Source organism: Plectropomus leopardus, chromosome 11, assembly GCF_008729295.1.
Source record: "Plectropomus leopardus isolate mb chromosome 11, YSFRI_Pleo_2.0, whole genome shotgun sequence".
In the NCBI taxonomy this organism is placed as follows: Eukaryota; Metazoa; Chordata; class Actinopteri; order Perciformes; family Serranidae; genus Plectropomus; species Plectropomus leopardus.
Genome location: NC_056473.1, coordinates 3,491,494 through 3,510,246, shown reverse-complemented (window position 1 = coordinate 3,510,246; position 18,753 = coordinate 3,491,494). Strand labels below are relative to the sequence as shown.

Here is an 18,753-nt window from a genome sequence, read left to right as displayed (position 1 = left end):
ATGGTGGTTAATTCGCCTTGAAAGTTTTACTCTACAGATGAAGGACATAGCCGATTTGGGTTAAAATCACAATGTCCTCCACAATTACCACAAGTTACTGGATAATTATTTTTTTATGTTATTTTATTATCTTTTTTAGATGTTCATTTTGTCTCTTATACATAAAAGTTAAATTATTATTATTATTATTATTTTATTTATTTATTTTTTAAATTGCTCGCGGTAGAGGGAGATGGTGGAGGGTGGGTTTGGGTGTGTTGAGGAAAGAGGCCATAATTGCATGATGAATTGTCATCAGCCTATTTTTGTTAAATTAAATAAAACACAAAAATAAATAAATACATTTTGAAAAATTAAAAAAATCCCAGTGGTCCCATGTTTTACTAGTCCCGTGTGAATAGGGGTTCTGGCAGGCAATATGGTTCAGAAGTGGCTCACCAACCTTTTTGGTTTGTGACAACTTTAAATAACACAATGACCTGTGACCCATCATGTTTAGCTCACTAAAGGAGTGACCATCCTCATGTTTTAGTTTAATAATTTTTGAAGACATTCATAAAGAAAAACAGATAGAGAAATGTGAGGACAAATCAATAAAATTTTTGTGTAGCATCATCTGTTGCAATATTTTGGTCAGGATGGCAGAAATGTGCCAGCCCCTCTGCTTTGTTCGCTGCTTTCTCACCCCGAGGAAGCAGACCTTGATTAGGTGCAATCAGCGTCATAGGACACACCTGGGCCTGCTGTTCCCCCATGCACATTGAAGACAGAGCAGCCGGTGCATGTTGGCACACCTCCTCACTGCACTGCTCTGTGTGTTTTTGTTTCAATTTCCTTTGATTTTAGAACAAAACACTCATACAGCACATTTCACTCATCCACTCCCAATAGTGCCTACAGATTTCCCTTAAAAACACTGAACAAAAATTAAAGTGCAATTAAGTTAAAGATCGAAGACTATTTTTTTGTCATACACTCAATAGTTACATTTCTCACAAATTTGTTAAAATCAGTGTTAGTGAGCATTTCTCCTTTTCCGAGATAAAACATCAACCTGACAGGCCTGTGGCGTAAGAAGAGCCTGATTAAACAGCATCATTACTACACAGATGTGACTCCAAATGCTCACAATTAAAGGCTGTTCTAAAATGTAGAGTTTGATCACACAGCATGATGCCACAGATTCTACAGACACTAGCATGCAACTGCAGGAATGTGAGCTGTTTTCTGTGAACTTAGGGTGCATTCCAAATCACATCATTTTTTTTTCATACATTAATTTAGTAGGCACTTACAGCTGCCGTTTCATAATATGTACTGTTGTATGCAGTATGCACACAAATGGGTCATACTACTTCTCACAATGTTACGCCTTGAACTTTGACCCTTTTGCCCACATATCCACATATATTACCATGGCGATAAAGCAAAACAGCCTCCATTGAGCTCACCAGCTCACACAGCTCAGCTGCATATTGTTAATGGATTTTAACTTTTAAGTTACAGCTGCATCTTAAATTCTTACATATTACATTCATGAAATTTAAATTAGCCTACAGATGCATTTCTCTGTCAGTGACCGGAGCAAATCAATAATATAGTCTACATGTATTTAATGGCCTCACAGACCATTGATATCTACAATGCTGCCTCCATTAAAGGTACATTATTACGACCTTCTCCACCATCACCTCATTTGTCCAAAACTTTTGACTCTGCCCTCTATTGCCATCTATTGTATTGTATCCCTTTAAAAGTGTCAAAAGCCAGAAAGGTTGTGCACTGTTTGTCTTTTGGTATAATTTTACCTTTGGTTGCAGGTCAACTTTGTATGCTGTTTGCTGAAACTGCCTGATTTCTCTGATGATGTGAGAAATCTGCAAAATAATAGAAACTGGTTGTTAAATTCTGACTATAAAACACGCATTTTTGCTCTCATGCGCCAAGACACCGAAACCTCTCACCATTCTCATCTTGGAGAAGTTGACCAGGTTTTCTTCAGTGTAGTTTGGTGTTCCCTCCTCAATGAAAGCCAGGTCAGTGAGGTACATCCCCAGATAGGGTACACACGGAGGATCACAGCTAATGAGAAGAAAACACTCATCATCCACTTGTACTGCACTCTTGCTTTATTGATCTAGAACAAAACTTTGTCCTTGAAGTGAACTCACTTCTTCAAAGCCTCTCTCAGGTTTTTGAACCTCCCCTCTGATGAGACCAGCTTCTGCAGCTTGTCAATCAATGCTTTTGTCTGGAATAAAAGATCATCAAGAGCACACTTAACTACAAGATTCAGCACATTAGAGAGAGAAATGCTAAACAAACAAAAGGAAGCACACCTGCTTGGAAACCTTGAGCCAGGTCTTCTTTAGGCGGAAGACGGAGCTACGGTTGAGGGAGGAGGTGATCTCGAGCACAGCATTGTAGTTGTGGAGACAGCGGCAGATGTCAGCTACTGCCACCCATTTCTCTATGACCGCCACTCGAGTGACCACATCCTCACATCGCAGGATCTCTGTGGCAATAAGGTTGCTTATCTTGTAAAAGAAAGACAGAAACAAATGGTTTAATTTCATGATTTACAATTAGAGCTTCATAAGGGTCTTTTTGATTGGAACATACATCATTGAAGTGCTTCGTTGTCCTCATGATGTATGGCGTCTTCTCGTTTTTGTCGTTCTTCATCCAGCCTTGTCCAAAGAATTCCCTGTTGGCAGTTCAACAAAAACAGAAATGTTGGTTGTGTTCTTCTTGGCCACAGAGATGTACAGCTGAGAAGATGTGATGGCACTCACTCATATGGGATGACCTTAAACACCAGGTGGTCCAGCAGAGTGAGCTGTTCTGCGATCTCCAGCGCAGAGTGGCTCTCAAAAGGCTCGGGCTTCCCTTCTCCTACCTAGTAGACAAAGAAACAGCCCAAAAAGTTATAAAATTGTACCCATCATGTGAAAAATAGAACACAAATACTCAAAAGCTAAATATACACTATCCTGGATTTTCCGTAAAAAAAACAAACAAAAAACAAATCAATGTTCAGACTCATACAGAAATAATCCTTTTGATTTATCAATTATGACCCACTAGAAGAGTGTGTTGGTACATTTTTGTGCAGAGACTCTGCTCTCTACCTGAATTTCTTATGCTCTTCTTATTTTCTATGTTCAGGATATTTATGGGTGTGTACCACTACACAGGTAAGGTTGGGGGTTCAAAAACTAGGGTGGTAGATGGGTCAAACAAACACAGGACTTTCCCCCAAGAGACGGGTGTTTATCAAGCGAACTTTGAGTTATTTTAAGGTACATCATCACCATGTTTTTAACTTTTACTTGCCTAATCCAAACCTACAAAACTTTACTTAAAGCATGCAATATAACAATGCCAATAATAATTCTTAAGATATTATACAAACTGTATGATGATACGTTAGGTGGGTTTCCATTAACCTTTAAATTGCACGAATTGAAATTGCCTATATAACGTACGCCTGATGGAAACACGTACGTATAACAAAAAATTTTTGACTCACCAGTTGCGTCACGTCTTCAAGGGTGATCTGATTGTCACCGTGATCTTCCTGAGTTAAAGTCCTGGCAGATGGTAAAAGAGAAGGTCATGCTCTGAGGTGTGTACAGTATAACACATCATTTCAACTGCTTTATGTAATGGATTGTAGAAACAAAATGTACCTGATGATGTTGGCTGCTGCTTTCCTCTCCTGGGTCAACAGCTCAGGGTCATGCATCACTTCCTCCAGGAAGGCAATAACTTTTGTCTTTAGTTCATTATTACTCTCAAAGTCCTGGAGACAAACAGACAGCACATATACAAGTGACTCTCAAACTTTTGTATAATTACTCGTATCATAACTTCTCAGCTTTTGATATTCTTTGCTTTTTAGATGTTATTTTAAAGTGTATACTACTCTTTAGTTAACCAATTCTTACTCACTTCTCTTGTCTACTTCTTCAGTGGTTATAGACAAAAAATTGACTTTCAAAGGTCCTCAAAGAAAGGGCTCTTGGTGCAAAGTATTACTACGTTATATGCAGATTTGTATGCAGTGAAACCATGTTTTGCATATCACATATTACCAAAGACAAATCTGATACAAAATGATTTATCACTTCAGCAGGTGTCTTTGGGATTGTCTGTATGCGTCCTGGTAAAAGTCACTAAACTTCCAAGACAATTATATTTTTTTTGTTATTATTTATTTATTTTTTAAACTTTGAACTGATTAATTTATAGAATCTCTTTTTTGTCAGTCAAAATTTATCGTATTATCTCAAATCACATGTGTATAAAGAATAACTTTTTTTTTTTTTGGCAGAAATAGCTGTAAATTCCATGTTTCACTGCTCCAAAAGCCTACTTGCAGAATCAGTTTGAAAATGTAGAAATTATTCAGTTTATGCAAAAAAAAAACAAAAAAAAAACAGTGTTAACATGAAAGTGTTCCAGCAGGTTGTGAACTGTTCCTGTACATGTGCCTTAAAGTATGTTGGGATGTTTTACCGGAGAGTGTTTGGACACCCAGTGCCTCAGCACGTTCAGGACTCTGTTGGTTGCTGCGCGTCTGATCACAAACTCTTTGTCTCCATTTCTCTGATCGGTTGGGAAGCCTGCAGAAAACATTTTAAGCTCTCATCACTATGATACATATCACTCCTGCAACGAAAAGCAATAAAATCTGAAGAAACCATAGGAGCAGTTTTCAGAGAGGAAGTGGGGGACATGTCCCACCCAATATTTAGAACATGTGCATTTGTCCCCCAGTAAAACATGACTGTAGCAGAGGAATTTTATTGGGACAACTTAAAAGACATTTACACCTCGAAGAAAATGTCCGAATTGGCGCATTAAAATTCAATAAAATGCAGAGTAAGAACCTTAAACACCAACAAACAGTAAACAATAATTAACTACCCCTACACATCTCCCTGTGCAATAATACATGTATTAATGCAATAAGCCACCAGTGCAATCTACTTCACTATTCATGTTACCACTATATTTTCTCTGTTTTGCTATTGTGGAATGTGTGTATTCCGTGGAGAAAACAGGTACTGAGTGTATGTTATGTGTGTTAAATGTGCATTGCACATGTTTTTATTTATTTTAACTGCATTAATCAGGACAAGCACTCCAAACTTCATTGTATAATGTTCAATGACAATAAAGCTTTCGATTCTAATAAAGTGATATTTAAAGTGGAATTTTCTGGCAAAGGATGCCAAAATCCCTTGTTTCACATGTGTCACCCCCAATGTTCAAACGAAACACCCTTATGAGAAACCATACATCTAATGTCAATTTACTTGACTTGGTGCAGTTTTGCAGTTCTTAGTAGCCTGTAACTGCAACTGCACCTTAACCCTAACGGGAAAGTGACTCGGTGTGTGTACCAGTGCTGGCGAGGGACATCCGGCGATACTTTTCCTTGGTGGGCGTGCCCTCGTTGGCTCCAGCTGTAGCAATAGCAAAGGCGGAGGCAGCGGACAGGGCACTGCGGTTGTTATCCAGCTCTCGACACGAGGACATCACCATGCCATTGTTGTAAGAAAACAGAGAGAACTCTACAGGAAATGACACAGATGAAGAGAAAAATAACTCTCAGGAAAATGGCAGAAGCTCGATTTTGACGGCGTGTAAATCAAATAAGTGGTCTATAATGTTCTAATCAATTCTACACAAAACTGTCGGTAAAAAATAATTAAAGCTGCAGAATGTTCTACTTCTTGTTGCACAAGCTTCCACTAGGGGGCACTACAGACCAACACAACACTTTCCTTCCAGACTTTCTCTTACTAGAGGCTTTTATATTCAAGATGGTTGCAGCTAAATATAGCCACTAAATATCAGTATAACAGAGGAATCAACAGATTCTCTGCAGTCTGCTGTGTTTAAATCCTGGGACGCAGACAGATCAGAAGCAGCTAAGAACCTCACACCGTGTGAGACGCTCGCTGCTGCACGATTTCAGTTAATTCTTTACTTCACACAATGGATTATTTTAACACCTATTGTGTGATTTTGTCATGGGATGTAAAAGGCACAGATAATCTTGGCTCCAGTTAAACAGCCTCATTAGTGGGGGTGGAAGGGAAAACACGCTCTTGATGTAGTTGCTATGACACAAGTTTCCCTAACACCTACTGAAGCCAAACATTGGCTTTCCCCACATGATCATAACCATCGAAAAAATAACATTTTATACAAATAATGCTTCACAGTGGCAGGTTGTCTTATTTATTTATTTTTTTGAGGAAGATATATAAACAAATTAACCATTGCACACTATTGCAAAGTGAGAGAATTAATTTCCATATAAAGCCATTAAATGTAAGTCACACATCATACCTGAGGAGTTTTTGCATTTGATGTTTTTCGGGGTGGTTGGTGACTTGGTGGGAGAGGCTTCTGCCTCCCCGTCATCGCTCTGGTTTTGATCATTGTCACTTTCTTCTCGCACAGAGAGATCTGAGTTGTAACAAAATTACACAGATCAATGAAAACAAGTCCTGCAAATCAAAATAGAAATGATGGGTGAAAATAAACAAACCAATCTTTCTGAACAACTCTTTTTAGTATATGTAACGGTTCAACCTGTCAAATGTCCGACTGCTTATTAATCCCTAAGGTATCACATGACACAGTGCAGCTGTGGCACTGAATAATGGAGTTAGGACTGCCTGGATTTACACTACAATTAATGCCCAATTCTGATTTGTTATCTATATATTTTTTGACCATTTGCTTCATCTACTCAAATCAAATATTTGAAAATGGAAAAGTCTTTTTTTTTGTTTTTTTTTAGAAAAAAATTAACAATCATATAATAACATTGTGAGAATGATCCTTGTGTACAGAGATCTGCGAAAACAACCGAAAGCGCTATAGTATGCATGCCAGACCCGTAGTTGGTTGTGTAACTTTGTCATGACACACCTTAGACCATGCGTTTTCGCAAACTGTGGTTGTGACGTTACTGTTCTGACAGGATCTGCGCATTGCCAGTTTACACGGCAACGGAAGGGGTTGCGTTTTTTTCTAAGCCCAAAAGCCGTTGTTGTGTGAACAAAAGGCCAAACAAAAGTTTAACATTTCATGCAAGAACCGTTGCCGTCTAAAAGGCCCCTTAAACACAATGACTGATAATGCACTGAAGAGAACTTTTGTAGGGTAGCGCTCCCTGTCACATGTGCTGTGTCGCAGAGAAACTGACACCATATTTGTCAGAATATATCAAAACTCAACAGGTTCAATACATTTACATGTATCAACTTAGAGATACCAGCGCTATGAAGGAAATCAATCCACCCATCACAACAAAATCATAGTAATGTAGAGAGGATTGGCTCTTGGTGACCTACCTTGTTTGCACACGGAGGTCTCCTCCACCTTGTCTTTCTTGTCCTCCCCCTCATCAGGAATTTTGCTGGAGATGGGGCTGGACACGTACAGCTTGTTTATGTCCAAGGTGGTCTTGCTGAATGGGGACATGGATGAGTACATGCTTGCATAGCCATTTGAGGAGCAGCTGAGGGCAGCCAGGTCAAGAGCTTTGCCCCCAGTGATGATGGGGATGTTGAGGGAGAGCTTGCGCCGGCGGTTTGGGGATGAATTCTTGGCGATGGCGAGAGGAGGTGGGGAGGAGAACTTTCTGCTGGCCCTGGGGGAGCTGGGAGGCTCTCCATACAGGAGTTTACTGTTCTGACTGCTGGCAAAGAATAACTCCAGGGACCTGCATCAGGGGAGGATATATGCATTTGAATGTAGGACATAGGAATATGTTTCTTTGATATTTGCTTGCTATTCTCTTTGTTTTAAGAGCTTAGCTAAATACACAACACCTCCTAAATAATTTATGCAAACCAAGTCATCCCAGCAACCAGTCTCGCAGCCGCATCTCGTCCTTTTAGAGCACGATACAAGCTGCAGTGTTGCAGAAAACCTCTCCCACTCTCTGCCACCCTCCTGGCGACCTCACGGGTTCCCATAAATAGCACAGCGAGTGATAGTGCGCATGGCCACTGCTGACACAAGCAGCCAAGTGGAGGTATCTCACAGTGACATGACAAGCGCCACGGGAGAGCATGCTGCAGGGCGTGGGCATGGGGAGCTCCCTGCGATCTGAACCCCACAGTGGGGGCCTCGCTTGAGGCCTGCAGAGTGGCGAAATAGCCCCACTGCAACACTCCGTCAATATTTCACACTATGGATCTTTTGCAGACAAGGAGAGAGGGAGGGAGGGGAGGGTGGGGTCCTGCAGCACCGAGGTTGGTTGCCATAGAGCGACAGAGCCCAGTTGAGACACTCCCAAGCAGGCAGGAGAGACTGTTCCCAATTACTGCCGTTGACCACTGAACACACACATAAATATACACACAAAAACACACACACACGCATGGTGATACTGAAACATCCTCCAGCCTGTCTTCTTCTACTGCTCCATCTGCTGCTTCTCTGCGCTCACATTAACTAACAAAACAAACTCCCCAAATGCACACACACAAAGCTTCCAAGATCAGTGGACTTAACTGTTCCAGTGTTACATAAACACTAATTCTGTCACATGTTGAGCACATGACAAATATTGTTTCAGCCTTTTCACATCCATTCTGAATTTAGAAAAACACCTTACCCACAAAATGACCATTTGTACATCAGTCGCTCACCTTGTTTTTCTCAATTGTTCTTTCACATCATTGCTTTGAGGATGAACTAAGAATCCAAAAAAAAGAGAACATTTTGGATGAATTGTAGTAAAAGGATTTAAGCAGCATTTAACAACACAAACTATATGAAAAAATCTGTTTACAAACTCTCACACAACTGGGACAGTATAATCCAAGTCTCATTTAAAGGTTTTTTGCTAAAAACATATCACTTAAAAAAACTCTGTATTACAATTCTCATGCATGGACGAGAGGCATACCTTAGCAAGTAGTAAATTATTCGCAAAAATGTTAGGGAAGTATTGCGCATGCAACCAGATAAATGAGACTTGAGAGTTTGTAAATGGATGTTTCGATATATTTGTCCGTTATTAAACGCAGCCCTCCTCATGCTGCAGTTGATCAAGAATTTTCTCCATTTTGGGATTTTTCATTCACCTTGGAAGCAGGTGACAAAAACAAAGTCTGTCTGTAACCGCTTGTCCTTGCAAGGGGGCTGGAGCCAATCTCAACTGTCATCGGGGGGAAGGCGGGGTACACCCTGGACAGGTCTCCAGACTATCGCAGGACCGACACATATAGACAGACAACCTTTCATGCTCACAGCCACACCTAAGGGCAATTTAGAGTCACCAATCAACCTGACCTGCATGTCTTTGGACTGTGGGAGGAAACAAAAACGTTTTCTTCACAAATAGAATGTAACACCTGGTGAGTAACTGATTTTGTGGATGAAGAATTCCTTTCAGTTTGCTTCACTGGCATGATCTTGGATTTGCAGACACAAATGAGAAGAGACAAGATCAAACTTGTCGCAGCAAAGACAGAGATTTTTCCAGTTTTAGTCACCAGCAGTCCTCAACCCTGGATCTTACAATTCCCCATCATGCAGCTCACTAGCATCTTTTGTGGTCTCAGAGCACAAGTAATAACAACTTTATCTATCTATGTATATATTGATATAGTATCCTTCAAACAATAAAAACAGACAGTAGTTTCACACATACTTGATCATCAATCATGTGACCATTTCAAACTGTGCTATTCATATGAATGTTGCTTGGACTGCTTCCCTTAAGTCACTGATTCCTCAATCAGCATAATCTCCAAGCTACTGATTTATTATTGTTTTACACTGTTTGCAAAGTCACAGTAGAGCATGTATTACCTTTATGTGAAGTAAATTACTCAGGTGAAACTCACGCTCCTACGTATATGTAAAAACAGAAATAAATGAATAGCTTATGAATAAAGATGAACAAAAAAACAAAACAAAGAAAAGTAATATGGCTTTACTTAAAGCTAAAATTTCAAAGCTCTTTGGCTCCTGCACATGCCTAGCATTGATGAGAGGACAACGAAGCTTCACATCATTATAGATCAATCTCATCCTTATGCTGCAAATCTGGAAGAATGCCAGACATCTCAAATAAGATTTTTTTTAGTCTTTTCCTCATGTGGTCGACAACCTCGCAGCAGTTTGTCTGTATGTCATGTGACTCACCGAGCAGGGATGGCACTGATAGGCTTCTTGTAAATGGTGATGAGCTTGTCCAGCACCACATCAGCAGTGGTAAACACGCGGTAGGAGTGCAGGAAGGTGTTGAGGAAGTCAATGGAGAGGAAACGGAGGTCGGTCAGTCTCTCCAGCAGGCGCTCCACGCTGGCGTAGCGGATTTGCAGCACCTTGCAGGAGTTCATCATCTTACTGAAGCGGATGTCCACATCATCACAGTACAGACTGGAATCTGACCTGCTCAGGAAATAAAACAGAATTAATACAAAGACTGCAAGGGAAAAAAGAGGAACTGCAAAAAGTTGCATGTAAAAAATAAGATTTACTTGATCATCTGTGGTACTGTGACTTTGGAGTTGTCTTCGAAGGCGTTCATCATCAGCCCATTGCAGCGGATGTTGTCTATGCACTGCAGGACAAATGCAGTGGGAGTAAACAGAGAGGACAGAGGGAATGTTAGTGAGTTCTGTAACATGCAGGCTTCCTGAAGAAATCCTCGGCTTCTCGTGTGACTGCTGGAGACTGTGATGCGTGTTGACGTGCCTGGCTGATGTCACTGGTCCATGCAGACTTCTCCTGCCTCGAGGAGGCGACCAGGATGACTGTGAATGACTGGCTGTCCTTTGGCTCAACAACAATCTTGAAGTCCAGGTGCTCCATGTCCTGGCCGCTCTTGTCTGATTTGGCTTTGAGGCGAACACGAACACATAACTAGATGTTATTTTCTCTATAAATTCATGCACATAAACAGCAAAAAAACAAAAAGGCACACATTTAAAGTGTTTATACTGTATCTACATTAACAAAAAACAAAGAAAATATCAAATTTTCTCTATGTTTTCAACTGTTCCAAATATAAATGATAAAATATTCATACATTCTGGCACACTCTAGTAGTAATCATACATTATATACATTAGCACACGTGGTACATATGATGCATAACTCTGTAAGCTGCTATATGAATAAAACACTCACACTCATCATCTGTCCCCTCGGGGTCCTCCATAAGAGTGCAGTCTATGAGCGAGACTACTCCATTCTGGAAACAACATACAATGTATATTTAGCATCGTTGCTCCAGTATCGTCTGACTCAACATGCTGTAACTTTATGCTATCAATGCAATCACGCCATAAATTTAAAGGTTCATCAGTTGTAATTTGTAATTTTAAAATCTGATCCCAGTTTTTGAAATATTCTCCAAACTGAAATTACAGATGTGATTGTTAAAATGGCTCAGCAGCATCTCTACTGCCTATATAAATTAAAAAATATATTGATGTTTTCGAGATGATAATTTTTAGTTTCTGTATTCAGTAATGCACTTAATGATTTGCTCGTTTTGACCTGACATGTTATTGTAGTAAAGAAAACTGTTAGCCAGCTGCAGATTAGGCCACTGCATTAAAGCGTGAGTAAACAGTAATATCAGTGGCATAAAATTAAAAATCATCATGTATCATTTCCTGTGAATCATGAGGGGGAGATCTGAATCTAGTGCAAAAATGGTGGACCCACCACTAACAATTAAAACTACAGAGAGACATTATTGATCCTCCTGCTTTACAAACAGGGTTTGATTTCAGAAAAACGATAAGAATTATAATAAATATGCAGATATTATCAGTAATCTTATAGGAACTACGTATCAAACTGACAATGTGGAAGGGGTCCCTCGTAACTATGAACATACAGAGAATTATCACCTGAATCTGCAAATCCTCCTTAGGTTTGCTGAGCTTGTTCTCATGTTTTAGCTCATTGTTTAGTTGTTCGGTCTACATCTTTACAGTTTTTTCTCACACTAACTGTAATCTCATCAGAGATTTCAGCGAAAAAGTCCTCAACACAACTTGCTCAGCACTAAACAGAAGACTGACACAGTGAGCAACTAGCTGGTAAACATGGTGGAGCATTTAGCAGCAGCCAGATATTTCTCTCAGAAGCTGGTGAAGACCAACAACTGAGCTAAAAGAGAGTTGTGAAATGAATGATAATGCTGTTCCATGACTGGCAATTAAGTAACTATTGGCCAAAAAGTTCATCATATCAGCTTAAAGGGTGATGATATGTCAATGTTCACAACGTGTTTACACTGCCCATTGTGTAAAAAAAACTCCAAAAAAACCCCAAACAAACAAAAAACCCCAAACAGAAACAGTCCAGAAACAGTTTTGTGCTGACAGACAAACACACTTTCAGACAGCTTTTATCAATGTGCTGTTTTTTTTAAATATCTCATAAAAAGACTGTAGTTTTATTTAGTTTTAAAGTTGAAAGCTGTTTTGGTCTCATCTAAGACCCCAAACATCAATCACCCTTTGACATGTTGAGTAATGTACTAATACTAATACTAATACTAATACTACTTGTAACAGTTACGTCATTGTGTTTTTGTAAATAAATGTGTGTCCCCTCTTTTGTTGCATATGAGTCAGTCGTAACATAATACTAATACTAATACTAATAAACCACCACTCCATTACACACACATTAAAGTGAAATCAAGCAACTGCTTTCAGACAAGTACAATGAACCTGTGTGTGTGTGTGTGTGTGTGTGTGTGTGTGTGTGTGTGTGTGTGCGCGCGTGTCTGCAGGCTTGTATAAGTGCATCTAACTCCAGTGGTCATTGCCACGGATAAAAGCCATGATATCGCTCACCCTGTTGCTTTCTTATCCTGTCAGTTAATTCCATCAATTTAGCTCAGAGATTCAGTTTTTTTTTGTGATGCTGTAAGATTGTGATGTTTGAAATAAGGAGCAGCCACACTGTAAGCTCAGCAGCGCAGGCTCACCTTGGTGAGATGAAGCTTTCCCCCAGAACCCCTGGTGCAGATGATTAAATGCTTGGAGAAGAGAAAGCACTGCCTCTCCCCCTCCTTCTTCAGAGACAGAGAACCCAGTCGCCCACGGGTGATCTTGCCCTTCTCGCTCATCGGCACCTGGATGAGAGACCCTGTATGTAGGAATAAAAGAGTGTGTGCAAACAGAAGAAAGAGGGAGGATGATGCATGTAAGAGGAATGCGTATAAAATCATCAGGGAAACACTGTGAGGGACAGAATTAAATGAAGAATCAGTATGAAAATGCTTGTCTTTTCTACATATGAATACATGTAGAGCCACATGAGATTCTTAGGATTAAATAATCTACCATTTCTATTTTCCCTCTCCTCATCCATCAAGGCCTGTTGGGGATGTATGACATTTAAAGTCCCAGATTCATCATTAGTTTGCCACTGAACAGGCTAATTACACTTGGAAATTAAAGACGCTGTTCCCCCGAGAGGGTGAGACGTGGGTCTTTTTGAAAAACTGAGTATTTCCCCCCGAATAGAGAGGTAAAGATGTGAGATCAGACTGTCAAACAAGAAATCCCCCTCTCCTGCAGTTCTGCTATTCTGTAGAATTAGAATTTTCTTTGCTGGGATGTGAATCACTTGAAGGCAGGCCTTACCTTGTCTTACAAATGTCTGACTGGTGTCGAGGAGAATCTCACAGCCCTCTACGATCATGCGCTCTATTGCCAGGTTCTTCCTGATGTTCTCCGTCTCACTCACTTCGTCGTGCATGATTCTGGGGAAAAGGGACATTTCATCACTCTCATTTAATCGATGTAGGATTGTAACGAGATGCAGAAATGGCACAAGAACATGAGAGGTCTTTCTGACTTTATCATGATTTCTCCTTCTCAGTTTTATGGTTTTAGTTTGATTTATTCAGTTAAATTTCTGTGACTGTCCATATGGCAAATTTCTAATGAGATGAATGATATAAAACAAAGTTAACTAAGTCATCTGGATCAAATTCAGTGTATTTGCAGCAACAGCCATCAGCAAGTGCTTTTCATACATTATTTTCCATAAGTTTTGTGTCTTAGGTTACATACAGTTTGCCTGGCAGAAACTATTCTGGGTGCAAAAAGTTCTACAACCTCTGCCAATTTTTTACACAAATAAATTAATGAAAAAATAAATGAATAAATTAATGAATAAATACATTTGCTGTGTTTCAATATACAGTTAATTTTTTCTCTAATATGTTTTATGTTTTTTGGTTTACCTCCACTATTATGGAAAACATCACCTGTTTCATCCAAGTGGTAAGCTGTTAAATGCTAGATTTATGTAAATGTCACTAAAACCGAACTGACAGTTAAACTTTTTTGGGTGGAGGAAACCAAACCTATGCCCTTTATGTTGTGTAAAGTGATGTCGTTCAGTTGAGATGCCATAGAAGTCTTGACTTTAATGTAATTATATAAAATACCTGGAAAGCTCCTCCAACTTAGATTTGGCGTAGTCCAGACTGTTTCTCTCTACATGTTCATGGGGTGTGTGCGCCAGAAGCTCATGGAGTGTGAGAATGTAGCGGGGAATCTACAGAGACAGAACAGAGAGTAACAAAGGAGTCAAATATAAGAGCTTACATGCATGCATGACTGTAACAACAACAACAACAACAACAACAACACAAAGATGCACACACGGGAATATCCACGTGCAAATGTGCACTAATGAGAGGTAGATCTGTGGAGAGCACAATCTACACTCATCAGCAAAATTTATTATCAACACAGCACAGCCTGCAGTTGGCCCCAGCAGAGCGGACTGTCGGGAAACTGCAGGCCTTGCCAGAAAAGGAGCCATTATTAAAGCCCAAGATCCAAAAAACAACCGCTTTTTATAGACATGAAAAACACTACAGGGATATTCTGAGCAAAAGCAGACAAATGCCTGCTGTTTCTGCTCTTGATCAGTGATGCTACAATATGGGGCATTGCTCAGAGAGCCAATGAGTGCTCAAGAAGGAGGCAGGTCTTTGAAGCCAAGTCTTGACTGAGCCATGATGGCCAGAACACGCTGATGCTGAGGTTGAAGTGAAACTTAGTCAAACTTGGTTACAATCATTATTTAATCCCATGTGATATTTGCCACTTTATATATCAAAACTCATCAGCACATCCATTCATCATCATGCAAATTACAGCCACTACTCTGAAGCTGCAGATGTAACCACAGCGAACAAAGTTATTGAGTTGTGCAGCTGGTTTCTCCAAAAGCATGTAGGCTCATATTTCATCTTCAGCTTAGCCTTTGATAAAGGAACGACTAAAACAGTGCTACTCAAGGATATGCACTGCATTAATTAACTGTAATTAGAGAAATAAATCAATGCTTTGAAAGCAATACATAAAACTTGAAAATGAACATTATTGTACACTAACTAGCAGTGGAAAAGAGATTAAGATGTGGTCTGATGTAGGGTTCAACCTTATGTCTCTTTCCCACCACAATTAGAGTGTGCACATGAGTTTTTAAAACACAGGTAAACCTACTAAATATGGCTGCATTCCCACTGCCAGTGAACACACCGCTGCAGCACATTAGTCTGCCTTTCTGTCATCTGGCATGTATGTGTGTGGGTTGTTTTGTTGGTGTGTCCGTGCGACGTTATGGACAGGCTGGCGGACAGGTAAAGAATAGACAGCAGCAGGAACAGAGGTCTTTGAAAATATGTCAGTGGTTTCTTCTTCTTTTATACATCTTACTCTTTCAGTCTTTCTTTCAAACTCAGTGCAGACTAATTTGGAATAATATTTGAGTGCAACTTAGGAGGAGATGGACAGTTATTAGTGACACCATTCATTCCATTTCGCCAGTTAATGAGTGGAGATTTCACACTGAGTTCACCCGGGTGTTGTGTTCCCATCAATACCAATTTGACCCAGGTGTGCCAATTGTACACATTAACCCATTGCATTAAAAAGCCAGATGTTAGTGGGTGTTAATGGGTTTTTTGTGTCGTGGGAATGAGGCTCTCGAGATGGGGTGAGAAGGCTGGACATCTGGAGGGAGCTTGGAGTAGAGCCACTACTATTTCACATCAAAAGGGGCCAGTTGAGGTGGTTCGGGCGTCTGATCAAGATGCCTCCTGGTCAGCCCCCACTAGAGGTCTTCTGGTCACATCCAATTGGTAGGAGACCCTGAGGCAGACCCCTAACACAATGGAGGAATGGTAATGCTCATCTGGAATACCTTGTGATCTTCCAGGAGGAGCTGGAAAGCGTTACTGGAGAGACGGACGTCTGGAGTACCTTACTCAGCCTGCTGCCTTTGCGACCCGGCCCCAAATAAGCAGATGAAAACTGAGAGAATGAAACTGCTCTAAAACTAAAACTAGTGACCACAGAAATAACAGTTGGACTATATAAACAATATTCAAAAATGTTCAAAAGAATTAAACTTGTAGATAAAAAAGTCCTGTCATTCATTTCGGGATTTACTTCCCTTTGTTTACAGTTGGATCACAGACACTTCCTTTAAAGACAAAGCAACCACTTGCTTTACACACAGCCACAACTGGGTTTCATTGGCATAGCTATAGCCATCTAGTATTAAGTTGGTGAATTATGCTGCCCAAGGGTAACATTTATATGTGGAGGGAAGAACTTGGCCCAGAATGGCTGCGAGAGCTCAGAATTAACGACAAAATGTGGCTTCTGGGCTGCAGCTCTGCAGCAAACAAATGTGTCTACATTTATTTCTTGTGTATATCATCGAGACAAATGAGCTCACCTGGAACATGGGGTAGGTGAGGAAGGTCTCCAGAGTCCTCTCCTCACAGTCGGGCTTGGCCTCGTACTGTTTCAGCAGCTTGTCAAAGTCTCGGTTCTGCTTGCAGTGAGCCAGGATCTGCAGGCTGTACTGGTGGTTCCTCACAAACTCCTGGTAGATGTTAAGCATGGGCAGCAGGATGTCAAACAGGTCGGCTGTAGGAAAATCAATACCAAAATACAACAACACACATTACTAAAGGCTTCTCCTGTGAGTAATGTTTTCTGAGTAATTTGTCTTTACATTTTGCTGCATTTTACACTCTAAGTTTCATCATGCTCACTTCATGAAAAAAAGTCATGAAAATGAAACAAATAAAGAAGAAATGTTTCTTACCCAGCACTAATGTCGGCCAGCTCGCTATTCTGGCTTTCAGACCCTGGTAAAATATCTGATGTAGAAACATGATTGTTTCACTGAAAAAAAAACAAAAAGAGAAATAAAAAATGATTACCATCTCAAACAAATACAGAATTTATCTTTATAATTCTGCCAACATCCAAAGGTGAAGCCCTGACACCAGACACTGTGTATAGCGCATGGATGTTCAGGTTTTGAGCATGAGTGTGCTTGGATGAGTTTGTGGGTGGATTTTGAATTGGCTAATGAAGGTGCATGCAGATTCTTGTCCTCACTGTAATTTATCTGAAGGGACACAAAACTCAATCTGGAACCTTGGACTTTATCTCCCAAATGATCACTTATGTAATTGCACTACTTTGAGAGAAAAAAATGAGAAAATTCTTGCTGTGGAATATATATTATGCTATATAATTATTCATTTAATTCATGTTGATTACAAATTCTCACTCAACTCCTGCATTACAATACAAGTCTCATTTATCCAGTGCTGTTGGATGTGCTCATTACTTTCCTCAATCAGGTAGTTTGGGTGTGTTAATGCATGACTTTGGAGTTTCAAAGGGTTAGTTCAGATTCACCGAAGACACAAAATAACACAAATTACTGACCAAGGCAGCGGTAGGCCAGCAGCTCCTTTGTTTAGAGAGGTAAAGATAATGTTTTTGTCAATGGAGTCTAGCTGTGTAGAGACCGTAAATAAGTTTCATCATCAGTTCGGTTTTAAATAGTGAAGTTCTGGTGATGTGTCTGGAAAGCACTGGGCATACAACTGGATAAATGCAACATGATTTGTACTTTACGAGTGAGAGATGTTTTCATATAATTTTGCTGTTGCTAAGGGTCTCTGACTTCAATTCATCAAGAATTTTCTCAGTTTTTGGGTCCTTCGTTCACCATGGAGGCATGTGCGAAAAACGGTGAGCGGTGTGCTGCTATACGAATGTCATTTTGTGGGTAATGTAATATTAGAGAACCCGACTCTGTCTTTATGATAGATTATAAAGCGTAAAACTTGCTTACATCTTGTGTACATTTTTTCTTACGGTAAAATTAGTCGTGCAAGACATACTGTAAAACTTCAATGAATAGCCCGGGCTATTATTTGCTCAAACCACTGAACCCAACAGGCTTATATCTGGGAGTCTATATGGGACGGGCTTTTGATTTATTTCACAAAAAACTGTTTCTCAGAAAAATGGAAATACAGTCAAATTGTTTATTTAAACCCCTTTTTTTTGCATCACTCTTGTTTATTCTGCCAGCATCACCGTCTTCTTTTGTGTTCATGGTTTCAGTAAAACTAACTGAATGATTGAATTGTAGAGAATCTAACCAAGCTAACCATGTGTGATGCGTGTCCATACTGACTAAAGTTTAAACTTTTATATTTGTATGCATGATCTAAGCAGATAACTAAGCTCCTGCAGGTAACAACAACCTGGATTTATACATCACAAGAGCTTCTATAAATATGAATTGTATGAAATTAAAAGCCACAACGGGCTCATAAAGGGACTGGGTGTTTAATTGGGAGTAAGCTTATATTTGAAGTTGTATGGTACACTGAAT

General features: G+C 39.9%; 1 protein-coding gene across 1 annotated transcript in view; it reads right to left on the bottom strand.

The window, feature by feature from the left end:
- Nucleotides 1-18,753, bottom strand: part of rasgrf1 (Ras protein specific guanine nucleotide releasing factor 1) — a 33,013-nt gene that overhangs the window by 1,709 nt on the left and 12,551 nt on the right. Inside the window, exons 6-26 of the mRNA XM_042495965.1 lie at nucleotides 17,158-17,237; nucleotides 16,783-16,976; nucleotides 14,474-14,583; nucleotides 13,662-13,780; nucleotides 13,001-13,161; nucleotides 11,179-11,242; nucleotides 10,744-10,886; nucleotides 10,527-10,609; nucleotides 10,189-10,437; nucleotides 7,380-7,750; nucleotides 6,367-6,486; nucleotides 5,412-5,582; nucleotides 4,522-4,628; nucleotides 3,693-3,805; nucleotides 3,533-3,593; nucleotides 2,796-2,899; nucleotides 2,623-2,707; nucleotides 2,340-2,537; nucleotides 2,172-2,251; nucleotides 1,965-2,082; nucleotides 1,809-1,877 (exon numbers count right to left, since the gene is read on the bottom strand). Of these exons, the coding sequence (XP_042351899.1) occupies nucleotides 1,809-1,877; nucleotides 1,965-2,082; nucleotides 2,172-2,251; nucleotides 2,340-2,537; nucleotides 2,623-2,707; nucleotides 2,796-2,899; nucleotides 3,533-3,593; nucleotides 3,693-3,805; nucleotides 4,522-4,628; nucleotides 5,412-5,582; nucleotides 6,367-6,486; nucleotides 7,380-7,750; nucleotides 10,189-10,437; nucleotides 10,527-10,609; nucleotides 10,744-10,886; nucleotides 11,179-11,242; nucleotides 13,001-13,161; nucleotides 13,662-13,780; nucleotides 14,474-14,583; nucleotides 16,783-16,976; nucleotides 17,158-17,237 (2,800 nt within the window). The remainder of the gene's footprint in view (nucleotides 1-1,808; nucleotides 1,878-1,964; nucleotides 2,083-2,171; nucleotides 2,252-2,339; nucleotides 2,538-2,622; nucleotides 2,708-2,795; nucleotides 2,900-3,532; nucleotides 3,594-3,692; nucleotides 3,806-4,521; nucleotides 4,629-5,411; nucleotides 5,583-6,366; nucleotides 6,487-7,379; nucleotides 7,751-10,188; nucleotides 10,438-10,526; nucleotides 10,610-10,743; nucleotides 10,887-11,178; nucleotides 11,243-13,000; nucleotides 13,162-13,661; nucleotides 13,781-14,473; nucleotides 14,584-16,782; nucleotides 16,977-17,157; nucleotides 17,238-18,753) is intronic.